We start from the raw sequence: 17,484 nt of genomic DNA on the forward strand, positions 1-17,484 counted from the left end.
CATCCCCGTGTTCGTCACTGAAGGCCGCCCTTGTTAGCTCTGATAAGTCCTATTTCCTCTCCGGTCATCTGAAGCTAATTACAACGCTGCTTACTGCAGAAGGAATCAATAGCTTTCTACAGTAGATCACATAGAATCAGACCCATATGCAATTAGTCTAGTGTAGATACACAGAGATACCTTAATTAAAACAAAATATGCTCTGTAAGAGATAGGCTTTCATAGAGGACCGGAATTCCAAATGTTCCGACACATTTAACGTTGTTTATTCAAAGAAAGAGTCTTCATGAAACCTTTCACTAATCAAATCTGTTTGATGAATTTTCCTTGGAAACATTGTGAACTGAAAAAACACGGAACTTAGTATTATACATTATGTTTATTAACATTTGGATATAAATGTACTTCAAACACCAACAGAGCTAAAAGACTATGCCTTTATCTTGGATTGAATAGATTTCCCACCCCAGTGATTTGATTAATTCTTACAAGGCAAACATCAGCGGGCAAAGGGGATCAGTATGAACTGTGCACCTCGGGTTCCTCCTCCAGCCCCTCTACTGATGTGGGGAGAAATAATGCTCCCAGCACTCCAGTTGGGTGGATACTCCTCTTATCTATTCAGTGTTGGAGAAGCATGGCTCCTAGCGCTCGATCGCTGTAGATTCTGAATGTCCCCATCAACCAGACTTCAAAAGCGCACTTCAAGGTCTACTCGTTTAAGGATGGAGAATGATGGAAGTGATGTGCGGAGAACAAGCCACACGCCTTGTTTCCAGAGTTCTGTTCTGGTCCGCATATCTTTTGCCGGCCACCAACTCATCTCTACGCACCTATTGTTGGTCTTCTTGATCCACAAGCCTTTCTTTCTACATGGTCAGTCCCCGTCTGTCATGGAGGACGCATAACAAGACGCGAGTTGATTCCTGATGACCTTCGGACGAAATCCCTCTAAACAGTGGGCAGGTCATCACCGCTGAGTACAACCCTTAGGAAAACAACTGCGTACCCCGGCATGGATCAGCTTCAGAAGAGAGGGTGGCACGTTCCTGTCCCCCAGCCCAGTCAAACCGGCCTGTGTCAAGTAACATGGAAGCTGAGGTCCTGGATTATGTCAACCGGCACGCATGCCGTCGGCCGCTGCAGCGCATCTACAAGGGGCCGCCAGTTTCCTCACAGGTATGCAAGCTTGTGTTTCGAGAAATGACAAAAGACAACACTTGGCTGCTCTGTTTCCTCCTGCCTGTCCACAGTTACGTGATGCAGAGCTTTCTGCTAAAGCACGAGGCTCCTCAGGGTCTGCTTCTGAAAAGCTGTCTTCGTGAAGTTAATATTGGAGCTAACACTATTTAGGAGAGGAAAACGAGCTCCATGTATTTTGTATTAAATCATCAGTAAAAAAATGAAGACAATATCATTACTTTCAAAATATAGAAAGCCAATAGTTGAAATCATTTAGTAGTAAAATTTTTTTCTACATATAACCTCATACATGTAAAGAGTATTAGAATGACATGTCAGCTATATTTGACTCTTGTTAGTGAAAGGGCTTCTCCCTCAGGTAAGGCTTAGGTCTTTCAGTGATCAAGGTACTGTGAAGTTTCACTCACACTCGCCCCTCTATTCTGACTAGAAGACAGACACTACATCTGGATGAGACAGGTGTCTTTTGTTTGGTAGGAGAGCATAAAACTCTTCACAGTACACAAACAGTGTGGAAAATGCCAGTACATATAGAAAGGGGAACACTGGCGCAAGCTTGTTTGCACGAAGTCCATCAAGATCCTCTGGATAAGAATCTTTGCTTTGTGACAAAGTAAGCTTGCATCCACCCATGGTAGGCTAAAGTGATGTCATCAGAAACCAAAGCCATTATAGGAGATATGGAAGATTTTTTAGAAATACTAAGTCCTTCTCTTGCTAGGAAAGGTCAGAATTAAATTGTTAAAATCATCCCCATCATCATCATCATCACGTCGAACATGGGCCCCGTTGGTTTTATAGCCAAATTCACGCACTGCCCCTCGACAACACAGCAGGCCCCAAGGCCTTTTCAGTATGGAATGTAGCACTGTATTGGGTAGCCCGCAGAAGCCCTAAGGATCACAAGAAGATTTCTTAAAAACAAAAAACAAAAAAACAACAAAAACAAAAAAAAAAAAAAAAGAAGAAGAAACAAAAGATAAAGTTCCAGTTGGATGAAACTGTTTTCTCAGTATCTCAACTGGGCTCCTAAAACTGGAATTTCAGATACACAAGAGGACAGGAAACAGCTTGTTTTTTTGTCTTTTTACATGTCCATATTGTTGTTCAAATGCAGCTACGATGTTTCTGCCAAAGACAAAGATAATAAGGTGGACAGGGTGGTGACCACCAGAACCAGCAGTGGGCTCAGATTGCAGCGTGGAGGAGCAGCCATTGATTTTGTGGTTATGTGGCTGGAAGGACCAGCGAGACCATTCTTTTCGTAATCACGCTGTAAGAGAGAATATTTTCATTGTCACCCACTGCATGTATTCCCCCCATCCCAGTATATCTTAGCCACACTCTTTCTCTCTCCCACCTCCAACTCCCAACTAGCTGTAGCACTCACCCAAGCTGACCTAAGATAAGACCATGGAAACTTCAATTCCCTGACAGAAAAGAATCATGAATCTGGTTGAGAACTGGATATACAGACTTACAGAGTTTATGATAAACTGGCCAATGCTTGCTACTTGCTCCTCCACTGTGGCTTTTACTGAAAGCCATTTGTGGGACAGCTTTGTGTCTTCCTTCACTCCTACCTTCTGGATCTCCCCGTAGCTAGGGGAACTTCTCCTGGTAGCTTCTCCTGGTACTGACTGAGGAGGAAGCTTGCTGTCCCTCCCCCTCCCGGAGGAAGGGCAGGAAAAATCATCTCAGAAAACTGGTACAGGCAAGTGTCAGTTCACATGGAGATGGGCCACAAATCACACTGAGATAGGCAGGGCTGTCTACAACTTTTCTCTCCATTTGCCCTTTCAACCCCAGATTTTCTAGATGAAGGCGCCTGCCCCTCACATCATTGGGACACCCCACACCAGAACCCTGGCTTTCGGACTCCCAGTGGGCACAGCTCTCCTTCCCTAAGATGGATGCCTCTGTCCCCACCACAGCATCCACTCAGTCCCATAATGCCGCATCCCACCGCAACGACTGGCACCTGCAGCATCATTCATCTCCTCTGTACAATGGGAAAAGGAATGTGGTCTGCCCTAGCTACCTCTGGGAAGGAGTGAGAGTTTCTGAGTGTCTTCTCTGTGAGGGCTGATTCTACAAGACTGTGGTCACACAGTCTCTGGCATTGAAACAATGGTATTTGTGCTGACTCTAGCTCGGGATGAGGATCCTGGGTCCCGTATGTAGTTGGAACTTTGTGCCCTGGGATCCAAAGACCTCTCGCTTGGCTCAAAGGGCAGAGGGACATGGAGGGTGCTTTAGATCTTTTTCCTAGACCTGACCTCATCGTCCTTGAACCTTTCCATCTTTACCACGGACCCACTGTTCTATGTCTAGAAATGCAGGGAGACCCAGAGAGAAACATAACTTACATCAGAAAGACAGAGGTGTGTACTGCCCGACATATTGGATTTCAGCTTCTGGGCCTGGGAAAGATAAACACATACACACATAAAGTCACTCACATTTCGTAAGGAATAATGGTTACCGATGATCCACTAATCAGTTGTCTAGGACAGGGCCACTGGTAGAAATACGTGAGCCACAATTATGAGCCCATATATAATCTCAAATTTTCTAGTAACCACATAAGAGCTAAAGGTAAAGATAATTGTGATGACATTTTATTTAACCCAATATATTATCTTTTCAACATGTAATCAATATAAAAAGTTATTAAATAATTTACTTTTTTTTTTCATACTAAGTCTTCAAAATCTGGTGTGTTTGACACTGCACATCTTATTTCAGACCTGCCCCATTTCAAAGGCTCAGTAGCTCTCTGTGGCTGGTGGCTAGCAGGGGCCACACAAGACTAGGTTACTAAAAACAAAGTTTTGTTTTTGCTTTTGTTTTTTTAGAGATGGGAGGAGAGAGGCTTGAGAGCATGGGCTAGGGACAGAGGCAGAGGGAGAAAGAGGATTTTAAGTAAGATCCATGCCCAGCACAGAACCCAACATGGCACTTGATCTCATGACCTTGAAATCATGACCTGAGCTAAAATCAAGAGTCAGACGCTTAACTGATAGAGCCAACCAGGCACCCCAAGACAAAGCTTTGAAGTCATTCACATTCAGAACTCATTTATACCTATGAATGTTCATTCTGGGGATGTGCCTTTGAGGTAAAAATGTCACAATAAAAATCGGTGTTTGTTAGTCATATAGAGATAGGTCTTCCCGAAGCTCGTTTGATCATTTGTTTTATTTTTGCGTCCGTCAACAAGCACGGAGCTTGTTGGGCATTGCTGGGCATCAGGTGGTCGGAGCCAAAGGATGTGTCACTGGGCTCATGGGGCTGACCTCTAGTTGAGTAAACCACTCATGGCTTGAGAGTTTGGACACAGGGCAGGGACTCTAACAGACGGATCCCCCTGGAGGAGCTGTGCAGGGTATTATGGGTCCTGACCCGGTAATGATAAAATTGCTTCCAGGGCTGTGGCAGGGGGCTGAGCTGTGAAGGTTGTGAGCTCCCCAACTCCTCACACCAGAACTAGTCCCCACTGAGCTTCTACCAGAGTTAAAGAAGAGTTTCCATCACTCAGACAATTATAGTAAGAACTGCTGACCCAATATTGTCCTTTTGTTTTGTAAAGGAAAACAGAGTGCAGTGAAGTTGAGTGACTTCTCCAAGGTCACATATTTACTGTGCAATTTACTGGTAGAGTCAGGATATAGACCAGGTCTCTAAAACTCTTGAAAGGAAAATGTGCTCTTTCCTCCATTACAGTATTTCTCCCAGGCAATCTTGGCACGCTTGGTTCTTCATGCTCTACCTGCCCCCAAATCTACATGAAGAGCCCCCCGCCCCACCCTTTCTCCCAAAACAGGAGTCTGTTGGCACCAAAGACAGATGTCTTTGTGCCAACAGGATGATGCTGGTCAAGCAGCACACCCTAAGGAGTGTCTGGGCACCTGGCTCCATGTGAACGGCTGCCGGTCGCAGGAAGACTTCTGGAACTCATTGGAGACACGCTAGGCTGCAGATGGCATGTTCACCCAAGGAGTAATTTATTGACCATAACGCTACTTGGGAGGCATCATAATCTTTACCTATATTTGCATATGCCAACTGTGAATATGAAATAGAAACCTTTAAAAAGGCATCGAGAGTAAGACAATGTGAAGCATCCTCAGGCTGTTCAAAGGTCACAAAATGTTATGTGTAAGAGGATCAAAGGAGGAATGGGAAGAGGAGTCTTTTCCCAAAAGCCTCCTTTTAATCTAGGGTACTAGCAAATCTGGTCCCTTGCATTGTTACCTGCAGAGAATAATGTACAGAACTTTACATGTTTTATTTCTGTTCAAGATTGGAATTGTGCCCAGATACCAAAACGGCCTTAAAACATCCCATTCTCTTTTTCCTTTGCTAGGCCATAATCTACAAAAAAGACACAAACCCTTGCTGTGGGCCTTTGCGCAACGAAGAAGCTCACTAAAATGTGCAGAGAAAGCAGCCAGACTTCTAGTCTGAGAAACATTATGCCTTCAAGTTGTTTCTGTGCTTGTGATCACAGCTAAACTATGCCTCCGTGTTGTAAACCACAGGCCTCTGAGTTCTAAGGGTCGGGGAGGCCTCCTTTCCTACTTTGTTCTGTATGATAGCACCAGTATGTAGGTTTTTACTCACTAAGTACACAATCTGAGAATATTCACCAGCTATACTCAGTCACTTTAGGAATGTGCTGAATACTTGTTTAATACCCATCAATATTAAATAATTATAAATTATAAATCTACCAATTATCCATCTACCAATGGATAAGAAGTCTCCTGTCTTGACAGATTGTCTGAAGTGCACTCTAGATCTGCAGAGGTAGATTTCTGACCCTCACTGGTCACCGAGGGTTCACACTGTTTAGTGCTTTACAGGCATGCAGGCTCTCGCTTTCCATCCGGAAAGAGCTCCATAACCCAGGAAAATACATTTAAACCAGCTCCAGGTCTGGGACGTCTCTGAGCTCTTTACCCCGCAAGGCAGGCATCTTGGTATCTAACTACAGGAAATGGTCAACCCCAGGTCTTGTCTCACTGTAGCCCCATCGGCTTCACTAAAACTAGAGGCAGCATCTCTAAGCTCGTCTCACCTGGAGGACCATTCTTGTTGGCATAACTGGATAACCTGCAGAGAGCAAAGGTAATAATGTGCACCAGGGCCCTACAGAGGCTCTGAGAAAATGCTTCCTCTCCTGTTAAGCACCTTCCCAAACCACCAAAGCCCTTAGCACTCTAGAGGCTCAGCTTTGCATGCACACTGGCCTTTAAATGCCCTGCTTACACAGTGTGTTAATGCAGCGTTCCAATGCAAGGCATGGGTAGAAACTCCCAGTACATGGAGGCAGAGTGGAAAGCCCTGGAATTCTACCTGAACTCTGCAAGGACCACGGTGAGGTCTGGCAGTCTGATGAGAAGGTGACGGGCAAATGTTACCAGTTATGGGAACAGCAGCTGGCTTCTGGGTAACAGAATCACAGGACTGGACAGACAGGAGATTTCCCCACAGCAAACCTGCAGTGCGTATGAGGAGACGAGGACCGTGGGTCTGTTGCTGAGACTGGCTAGCACTGCGTACAGGAGGCGCGCGGCCACACTGGGCGTCTAGGGCCTCTACAGGTTTGTCAGCTGCACACGGAGGGGCAGAGCTTGGGAGTTTAGGTCGCATGCTTGTGAGTCTTGTATGCAGTTGGAATCCCTTCGGTAACGCTGAGGGTCAGAAACATCCTATGCAGATTCAGAGTCCACTAAGGAAATCTGGCTCTTAGAGCTCATCTTAGAAGCCTGAGCAACCTGTTATTTCCACATCTGAAGGGCTTTTATCCCGAGCATTTTCGGCCACATCATCAAGCTATCACTGTCTTGTTAATCAGGTAGGATAGATGCAAACAGAATTACAAGGGGGCCCCGCCTTTGACTACTGCGAAGTGCACTTACACGCTTGAAACATCATCTCACAGGTGATTAAAAATGGGGATGGTCCCAGGAAAGTTAAAAAAAAATAGTTAAAACAACTTCTGAGACCTTGTAAGAAACTAGAAGTGTGCTTCTCCCTGCTGAGCTCTCGCCCCAGAAGACAAAGCGTGGAGCAATGGGGGAGCCAGCTCAAGGTCCTGTCCGTGGGCCCAGCAGTCTGGCTCATTAACGGAGGTCACAGGGACCCAGCACAGAGCATGGCCAGCCCGGACCTATCTAGACACCAAACCTTACAGTGTGGCTTTAAAATAGGACCTCTCCTAAAACAAACAAACAAAAAAAACAAAAAAACAAAAAGGAGAGAATGAGAGAGAGAGAAGAATAAAGAAGATAACGAAGACAGTGCATTTCGTTCTCCAAAAGTCCATTTTAACCACTGGAATGACGTGTTGAAAAATGAATCCTTTAATCTCTTTGAGGAAAGAGGGTTTCGTAGCGGCTAATTCATAGTCCTGTGGTTACTGGGGAAACCACCTGACTCTGAACAGAGGGGAAACGTCACCAGCAAACCACGGGACCACAAGGCTTTCAACTCGAGGATGAGGAGATGAAAGGGACTGGTGAGCCCGTTTCCAGCCGAGCAGCCTTGCTGTCATTTTGGAAAACTGGAGAACTTGTATTCAGGCCCCTCCTAAGACCTGTCCCTCCAACAGTGTTGTAAAACTGTCCCTGGAGGTGATCTGCTAGTCCAGGCACGTCGGGTAATAGAATTTCCACCGCATTATAATTGTAGGGCCAGACCTTGCCAGTCCCTGGCACCAGAGGGTTAATAAATGCATTAGATGCTGTTAACCTCTGTTACCTGGAGTCAGACTGATGAGACTCCTGCTTTTTACCCCAGTGATTAGCATTTGGAAAGTCAGCCCTGGTTCCAGGAGGCTTCCTGTTCAGAAGACACAGACACACCCCTCGCCGGGAGGCCTCCATCCAGTGCCCTCCCCCTGCCCCAGGCCAGCACACAGACACAGGAGCTCTGCCCACAGCAGGATCCTGGCTTTTGCTGCCCCAGGACTCAGTTTCTGCAGAGAAGTCGGGGCTTCATCTTGGGCTTTCAGGCAGCGGTCAGCGAGCAGGGCAAGGACCATTTCTCCACTCTGCTCCATGCATAAGGGCAGCCCGTTTCTGCTCTATCTCCAGAAAATAAAACCAGAGGAAGTTACCCAATCCAATAGCAACAGACTGTCCAGGCTGCAGCCAAATGGTCATAATTAATGATGCTTCTGGATCTTTTCTCCCTTGCTTTACTGATTAGAGAGATTTGCTATATTAGGAACCTGTTTGCTTAATGACAGAATACAAGCAATAAACAGAGAAATACACAGACTGTAAAATGCAATCAACTTCGCTCTCCAGCACTCACTAAGTACCGAGCTGCATCTATCACGCTTGTCAATACCTAGTTTATGAGCGTACGGGTCTCTTCTGCAGCACAAATTGGACCTTTGTGAGGGGAAACTGCTGCAGGAGTTCTTCCTGAAACAGCCCTTCCCCAGCTTCAATCTACACATCTTACATTTTCGGGCAGGACAAGACACAGGAAGGAAGGTTCCCTGAGCAGAGGAACCTGCACTTTTACATTGCATTTTAGAAAGGCAGACTCCCCTGACTACAGACTTTCATGGGCAGTACTCACTGCACAGCAATTCTATTGTGACCTTGAAACATATTCGTCCAAATTAATTTCTACACAAAAAAAAGACAAAACAACTGCCTCATGAATCCGAGCTGTGGTCTGTCCAGGGCTCTGTTGTGTTATGCTCTTTTCAGCTTTTTGGATTTTGCCTGCTGGATGTGGGCGACCCTGGGAGATTTTACCACTGGTCTGGTCACAAGCCGCTGGCTGGTCTTTCTAAAGTCCCTGCCACAGTCTGTTTTGAAACTCACCTTCCTACGGATCTGCTTTTCCTACAAACTTGTTAACAACCACTTGCAACCACTGGTCTGAATAATGTGCAGTAAAGTCAGCTGTGTAAGACAAGTGGACACATAAATAAGCCTTGTTCTGAGCCCCTGGGCTTGAATGTTTGTCTTCTTGCACCCGTGCTCAGCAGGGAAGGGGTCCATTTCTGCCAGGCTGCTCTCTGCCAGCCCCCCGGACGCTGGCATAGATTGGGGAGAGGCCGAGGGGCTATGGGGACGGCAAGCGTGAGATGGGGCGAGTGTCCTTCCGGGAAAGGGGCTGCTTTTCTACTCTCTCGGCAAGACACCATGTCGGAACTGAACTTCAGCCAGAAGACTTCCATTACACGAAGCTCTAAGAAGGCCTTATAAAGATATTTCCCTCAGCATGGGTTTGGGAAGGCCCCCTGGGTGCCAAGTTTCCTTAGTCTGGTATGCTCTGGGCAGGTTGAGCCTGGTTGTAAGACGGGGGCAGGGAAAGGCTTGGAGGCCTGGAGTCAGGCCTTCCCCAGAAAAAAAGTGCAGGCTCCGATCCTGGTTGAGCTGTTTAGACAAGGCCTCCAAAGTCAGTGAAGTGAACTGAACTGAGGCCAGATTACGGGGGGCGGGAGTGTCATAGCCTTAAAAGAGAGGTGGATTCCTGTTCTTGAGTCACACCCACGGAGGTCTTGGATTCCCGGCACCCACGGAGTATCCCAAGTTTAACTGTGCACTTGAGCTTAGGGCCAAGCCTAGAGCAGAAACCCTCTCACCTGTCTGGTCTGGGGACGGCACCCGCAGAGTATCTGTCACTTGAGAAATGAAGTTAAAGGGCAAAATCATTAAAGTACTCAAAAATGACACGTTTGTCTCAAATTTTTATTTCAAAGTTGCTTTTCTTTTTTTAAACTAAAGCGTGAAATAACACTGAATGTGAGATCTGCTCGTAACGAAATTTTAAGTACACAATACAGTCTTGCTGACTATATAGGCCCAATGCTGCCCATCTTGCATCACTGAAACTCTACACCCGCTGAACAACCACTTCCTGTTTCCCCTCCCCCAGCCTCTGGCAACCACAATCCCATTCTTAGCTTCTATGAGTTGGAGGATATTAGATATCTGATGTACGTAGAATCATGCAGTATTTGTCCTTCTGTGGCTGCTTATTTCACTAAGTATAACATCCTTCAGATTTACCCCTATTGTTGCATACGACAGGATTCCTTGTTTATTAAGGCTGAATAATAATAGTTCATTGTATGTGTCAAATCAAATATTCTTATGTCAAATCTGAACATCAGGCATTTATTGATTTGGGGAGACAGGACCAAGGCCACCTTCTTTAAAAAAGTGTTTTCAGGCACCTGTGTGGGTCAGTCGGTTCGGTGTCTGACGTCGGCTCAGGTTATGATCTCAGGGTCCTGACACTGAGCCCTGTGTCGGGCTCCACACTCAGCAAGGAATCTGCTTGAGAGTCTCTCTCCCTCTCTCCTTTGTCCTTCCTGCTCATAAGCACTCTCTCTCTCAAATAATTTGACACATAAATCTTTAAAAAAAAGTTTTTTAAAAGAAGAGTTTCCTGATTGGAGTTCCCTGGCTTATGTTCTGCAGAATCTACCTCTATAATTAGTTCATGGTCTATAATTTCCAGGTTTACTTTCTTTAAAACAGGAGACACTTTGTTTGATACCTACAGAGGAATCTCAGAGCAGATTTTTTTTTTTTTTACCATTTTATCATTTTTCTCAGTCTTTTATGATTTTGCCCCACCCACACCTGATCCAAAGACATTTTCTAAAGGAATTTAGCTTTCTCAATGTGTTCAACTTAGTTTTCATTGAAACAACTATGCTTTCTTTTGTGCTTTTATTTCAATCCTTCATATAATACTGATTTAAATTTGCAAGCAAAACACCAACCATAAGAGCATAAAAAAGGTTTGAGAACAAACGTGCCTGACCCTTTTAACCCTGTCTCTCAACTGGAGAGACCAAGGGCAGAGGTGAACAGGAGAACAGAGGCACAAGCTTGGGGCATGCAGTCGGCCTTGGGCATTAGATATTTACAAGAGAACGGAGAGGCTGTCTTCTGTGATAAGTTGCTTACATGAGGGTCCATTATGAAAGCTTCTACTATGGTTTAGAACTTATTCCTGGTACCAGCTTGATTGATAAAAGATGATAAATGGAACACAGGCTAGGAAAGTCCTGTTCTTGGCTCTTCAACCGTCAGTTTTAATGATAATAAGCCCCGCCCTCCTTCTTACCTCCCAGAGTTGTTCTGAGAATCAAAGGTAAAGGGGAAAGTCCCTCAGACCTCAGGGTGATGTGGAGGCTTGCCTGGCCTCTCTGTGTTCTCTAGGCTGGTATTCTTGGGCCAGGGCAGGGACTGGAGAAATGCAAAAGCTCAAGCTAATTTGGCTGGTGAACACAATATTGACTAGAATGGGCTCACGATCTTCTGTGATTCCTTGGATTTAAAAATGAATGCACTGAAAGAGATACAGTCCAGTAAGATATATCAACAGTCCTCCATTAGCTAAGCAGTCCCCCGGGCTTGGTCATCAGTCTCCAGCACGCCATAAAAAGGATGCCTACAGCTCCGCACTTGTAATTCAACACTAATGGCACGATGGTGCCGACACTGTCTCCAGCAGGAAGCCCTAACACGGCACTCGGGCTGGCCTCTCTCCCTGCCAGACTTCCCGGGACCGTCCTGCAGCTGTGTCCCTTTTCCCTAAGCTGGAGCAAACACAGGCTGCAAACTACACCAGAGAACTGTGTTTTCCTTCATGGTTAACTTGTTTGATTTGTAATGTATCCAGACAAGAACCAATTATGACCTGTGTTTTAGAAAATGATGCCCTATTAACAGTGAGATTATACCAAACAGTGTGTGAAAGACATTTGGGCGTGGGGCCCAGGGGGTGTTTTGCAGAGCAAACATTCAGTGAGTAGGGTCGAAAGGCGGCTCAGGGGATGGCCCCAAAATGAAACATTCGTTTTCTCAAATGTGCAGTCGGAAATGCAAATGCGCGAGAGCAACAGAAAAGATTCATTGTGGTTTCTGATGAGAAGTGCATGAAGCCTGTCTCGTCAGACACGCATCCTCACCGCCATCAGATAATATTTATTAAGTCTCTCATTCTCCCGTGCATTTACGTGCAGCTGAGTGCGGCCCCGTAATGGTTCCGTGACTTATGGTGGTAACTAAGGGTTCATATAAAATGCTGTGGTCTGCCGACGTACTCGACCCTGGGCTTTTGTTCACCTCCTCTTCAGAAAAGGGAGCACCCTGTGTGCTGTGAAAAACCAGGTGAAAAACCAACCTTAAAAAACTTTAAAGAAAAGCATGCTTTTAGTAGACGGAGAAAACACAGATAACTGAGGGAAACTGAGCAGACTCACCGCAAGAACTGTGACCAGCTCCCGTTCACGACAGTCCCCTCCTATAACTGACCCCATGGGCGCCTCCCTGAACACTCCCCACCGCTCCAGGACTTCCTGAGCAGAGCTCTCCCCTAGCACAGATCGGGAAACATGGGCTCAGAGAGGCGGGCCCTTTGCCGGGTCTCTGCAGCTCGAGTGGCCGCACTGAGATGCATCTGTTTGACCTCAGTCCCCTCGACGCCCAAACCCATGCCAGCGGACTCTGTGCCGGACATGGTGTGCACGATCTCCCATCACCCCCGGACCAACCCCTGGAAGTAGTTCTGGTTATCCTGCAGACAGCCAAGAAGGTGCCCACCTTCTTGGAGGCAGTAAGAAGCCGGGGCCACGCCGGCTGCCTAGGAAGTAGACAACAATGACCACTCTGGGGAAAACTCTTGCGATGTCCACTCCATGCCCACCATCCGCAGCTTCCCTTCCAGACAGCTCTGTCCATGGCCTGACTCCTCTAGGGCTTCAAACAGGAGGGGTCCAGTGGAGGGGAGCCTTTGGTTGAACCTCACCAGAGAACAGGGCCATTTTCCTTCCGTGCACGAGCTCCACGGCTCAAACACAAGGCAGGGGCTGTTATTCAGGGAGGCAGAGCTGGTTAGAAGTCCTGAGGATAAAAGGTCAGTAGGGAATACAAGAAATTGGATTTATTTATGGTATGTGACCTAAGTGTGCTGAGAGGTATTCTCATAGGTTACCCAGAACGAGAGAGCGTATTTATGGCCAAGATGGTGCAGATGTCCTAGCCCTTTTTATTAAGTATGTTTATTACCCAGCAATTGGGTTAAGCAATTGTCCAACTGCTGAATTACTGTCCCTCTGATGGGTCAGCTCACTGCCCTCTAAACCACAGGTGCGGATGGCCTAATGGCTCTTCCTAGAATGCACTGAGCACCGTTCTTCCCATCCCCATCCTAAAGCTATTATTTCCATTTTTTTTTTTTTAATTTTTGACAAAAGTGGTAAAGAAAAGATGTTTGGGGGAAGACATGGTAAGTAAGTAATCATAACAAACAGCTTCAGTCTGAGGCTGGCTCCCTTCTGCGGGACACACACCCTGTATGATGCCCAAGTTCATGTTCCCCAGGAATTTGGGGGTAAAGGTCACCAAATGCCCCCTTAGTACAAGCTGCTTCTGTCTCCTGCTCGAGCACAGACCCACCAGGAAGATAAAATCATGATAAAAGCAGTTGCTCGGCTGAACTGGAGGCTCAGTAACTACGCTGGAGAATTTTAATTCGTTTAATGATGACCATCCACCGAGGCAGTAGTGCTCATTGTTCCCATATCACAGGGGATGAATCCAAGGGTTAAGGAGGCGAAGTTACTCGCCCCTGAAGTCCACAGGAAGGTTTGATTCTGTCGTAGCAAGAAGCCTGATCCTTCAGGATTTCCTATTCTTAAGCCCACCCTCTTTTTCTTAAAAACAAAAGCACTAACCATGCTGCTGTAGGCCTACTGTGCGCATGGTCCCTCATCGGGCATCAGCACACTCCATGTTTGGGTTATATTATCGCAAAGCCAGCTTGGTTTGGGTATAAACTGAGAGATGGTGTTGCCTGCGTGCTCCACGGACTTCAGAATCAGTAAGTGCTGCCTCCCCCCCTTGTTATAACGTCGGGGAGGCCACGTGCTGGGGCACAGAATGGGTACAGACGGCAGGTGACACCTAGGACAGCAAGAACGCCTGCCACCTGTGGGCAGCGTTGCTGATGTGACGGTGACCTGGCACGGGCTACCCAGACACCCTTGGGACAGACAGCCGTCAGTTGTTGCCAAGCAGCACCACATTTCAGCCAGAAGATCTCTGGCGCTGACCAAGAAGGGGGAACTGAGTGGGAAGCAGGGAAAAGGAGCCTCTGTCATTTCAGGGTGATGCCAGAGAGAGTTTACCACTGCAGGAGCTTCCCTCCCACTCCCGGCCCAGGGGGCGGTTCAGAGTCAGCCTCTCCACCATTACGTCGCAGCCACTGCGGCTAACAGAGCGGAAATGCGCGGTGAGCCCCAAGTCCTTGTACCGCACCCCCACCAGGAAGGACTCCGGCCACGTGGGCTCTTCCTTCCATCCTGTGCCATTTCTCTGCGACGGGGCCCTGACCCACAGCTGGTCCACCCAAGGATCACTGCACCCAAGGGTCCTGGGACCGTGGTCCCAGGGTGTGCTCCATGGTGACTATCTGTGTGCCTCGTCTGGAGCCTCCTCTTTTAACGGTTTCAGGTGTCTGACCACATAACCCTGGAAAATCCCAGAAACTCCACAGCACGAACTATAATTCCAAGGACAACGTGAGATAGTGCCTATATGCTATATGTTAATACTTTTATTACTCTTAACAACAGTACACAATTATGGTATAATGTAGGGCTTCCCATTTTGCCACACACTCACAGAATGGTGAGGTCTGGGCTATCTGGAGGCATTATTAATACGGGGTTTTATTTGAGTCAGGAGCCAGGGTTGAAGCACTGTGATCAAGGGTCTTTTGTAAAACAAAGAACTTTCTCAAGAGAGAACCAATTTACTCCCTGATCCTGCTAAAGCCCTTCAGGCCTTGCTGGTGTCCACCTTGCGCTTGGCAAATAGACTTATTCTGGCTGTAGGAGATTAGGGAAAAAAGATTTTTTTTAAAGGAGAAAAAACATAACTCATATACAGCGCTCTGTGTGCTTAATTTGGAGGGCTTTGTGGTTGAGAAAAATAGATGCGATGATCTACCTTCGTCGAAAAGGTGACATCTGGGTTCATTAAAGATATACGTTAGATTTTGATAAAGGCTATTTTTCTAAGTCATTAAATTGGTTTTTAGGAACCTTATACTCTCCTTCATTTGAACAATTATTAAACTATAAAATAGAATTGCACAATTGCTAAAACCGTAATCTGAAAGTTTATAGCCGGCTATAAAACGCTATATTATTAAACTATACTGAAGATGCTCAAGCCCATTACAACTTTTTAAATGAATTATAAAACCCTTTACTGCTGATAAAATAATCTTAAATTACAGTACTGTGTATTCTAACAATATGTTCAACCAAAGTTTGCTACAATGCAAACATGCCAATCACAGAAAATCATTCCTTGAATTAAGTTTGCAGAAGCTCGTCGGTGACAGCAGTTACGAGAGGGGACACTGGCAGGCTGGGCGGGTCGGCCCTTCTGCCCCAGGGAGGGTCTTTCCCCATGTCCCTTCCACCAGAGGACCAGCCAAGAGGGAGTCTCTCATGTTCAAAGTCTACACAAGAGACAGCAGAACCTGTGTACTGCATTGCAGGGAGGCTTGTGGCAACAGTAATTTTTAAATTCACCCCATAAATGAGATTTTTAAACTGTCAAATATTTAGTTATGCAGGACCTGCCCCTCCCACATATGTTATGGACGGAATGGGGTTCCTCCCCCCCAACTCATATACGGAAGCCCTGTTCCCCAGGTCTTCCGGATGGGAATTGATTTGAAGTCAGGCCTTTAGGGAGGCGATTCAGTGAAAATGAGACGGGTCCCAGACCAGTCTGACTGGTGTCCTTAAAAGAAGGGGAGATTTGGACATACAGAGGGATGCTGGGGATGCACAGGCACAAGGAAAGGCCACGTGAAGGCTCAGTGAGAGGGTGGCCATGTGCAAGCCACAGAGAGGGGCCTCAGGAGGAACCAGACCCCCAGACCTTCCTCTCCGATTTCTGGCCCCCAGAGCCGTGAGGAATAAATATCTGTGGTTGAAGCCCCCAGCATGGGTGCTTCGTTGCGGGGGCTGAGCACACCATTAGGGGTGCCGACGCTGCTGTCGGCGGATGGGCCATGTGCGCACCTACCCACCGCGGAGCCTGACTCCCAAGAGGAAACGTCTGTCTTTTTGGTCCCAGTTACACGTTCCAAGCTTCCGTGCCTAATGGGGTTCGAATGCACTACAGAAGGCGCATGTCGGCAGGCTGCGTGGCAGCCTTCATGGAGTCATCCCCAATTTTTGAGCTCTGAATTCAAGCACTCTCCTGGATGAAAGGCTTTGAAAACGCTCTACAAGCAGTTATTTCAAGAACTGTTTTTACAACAGCCTCTTTCCTCCCAGGGCTAACGTGGGCGGATTCTGGGAGGTAGCTCCCCTCTGAGCTCGTCGGCTGGCACCTGGCGCTGCGAAGATTAAGTCCCAGGAGGCCGCTGTTGGCCTCTCTGCGCTGGGAATAGTGGGGCCCATCACGCAGGGCCTCTAGGCCACTTAGCAGCCCGGTCCAGAGCTCTGCCTTGAGGCTTCCAGGGGAGCCCAGAAGCAGCCTGGGTGGGGAACCCCTGAGGCTTAGCACTTCTGCTCAGGGAAGACCCCTTGCAGCTCATCTCTTTCAGAGTGGGGGAAATCAACTTGCTCTGAGCATTATGCAAAGGAACTGTAGCTCTAGCCAACATTTGGACTTTTTTTTTTTTTTTTTAATGGGACCGACATGCTGGTGGGGGCTAGAAAATACTCTGTAATAGCCAGAAATGATGGAGACCTGACAAAGACCATAAACCAAATACCACACATCACAGGCAGCACCAAGGTCGTTTTCTCAAACAAAAGGCTCAGGAAATGGCATCTGTGTGGCCAGAGTCATTTAGATTCCGCACACGAGCTGCAGCTCGGCGGTGACTGTTCTGGCACGGGCCGGCGGTGACTGGTCTGGCACGGGCCACACAATCCTGCTCGACTCCCCTCGCCGCCCCCCCGAATGCCCCCATGTCCCGGGTCCACATGCAAAACCCGAAGGGGGTGGAGGATACACATTTCCACCCACTCTGGTCAGCTGGCAAAAGTCTCCTTTGAAATGTCCCCTCTGGGTGGCTCGTCCAGGGTGCTGAGTGGTGAGAACACATTCGTCAGAAGGTTGAGGGTGTGCGGGGCCCTGTGGGCTGGGGAGACCAGCAGGTCCTCGGATGACGAGAAGCCAGCGGAGAGCCTCAGTCAGTACCTCCACAGGCCCCACTCCAAGAACAGTGTCGCCTTGGGAAAATTAACTTAAATAT

The 17,484-nt window shown here is 47.2% G+C and overlaps 1 protein-coding gene across 4 annotated transcripts in view; it reads right to left on the bottom strand.

Annotated features, from left to right (window-relative positions):
• Positions 1–235: 235 nt before the first annotated feature.
• GFRA1 (GDNF family receptor alpha 1) overlaps positions 236–17,484 on the bottom strand; it is a 205,153-nt gene continuing 187,904 nt past the window's right edge. For all 4 annotated transcript variants that reach the window (XM_059398666.1, XM_059398669.1, XM_059398668.1 and 1 more), the window contains 2 exons: positions 3,573–3,626; positions 236–2,476 (listed from right to left, as the gene is read on the bottom strand). In XM_059398666.1, coding sequence (XP_059254649.1) covers positions 2,321–2,476; positions 3,573–3,626 — 210 coding nt within the window. In that variant the 3' untranslated portion in view covers positions 236–2,320. The remainder of the gene's footprint in view (positions 2,477–3,572; positions 3,627–17,484) is intronic.

This window comes from Mustela nigripes, chromosome 4 (assembly GCF_022355385.1).
Source record: "Mustela nigripes isolate SB6536 chromosome 4, MUSNIG.SB6536, whole genome shotgun sequence".
Taxonomy (NCBI): Eukaryota; Metazoa; Chordata; class Mammalia; order Carnivora; family Mustelidae; genus Mustela; species Mustela nigripes.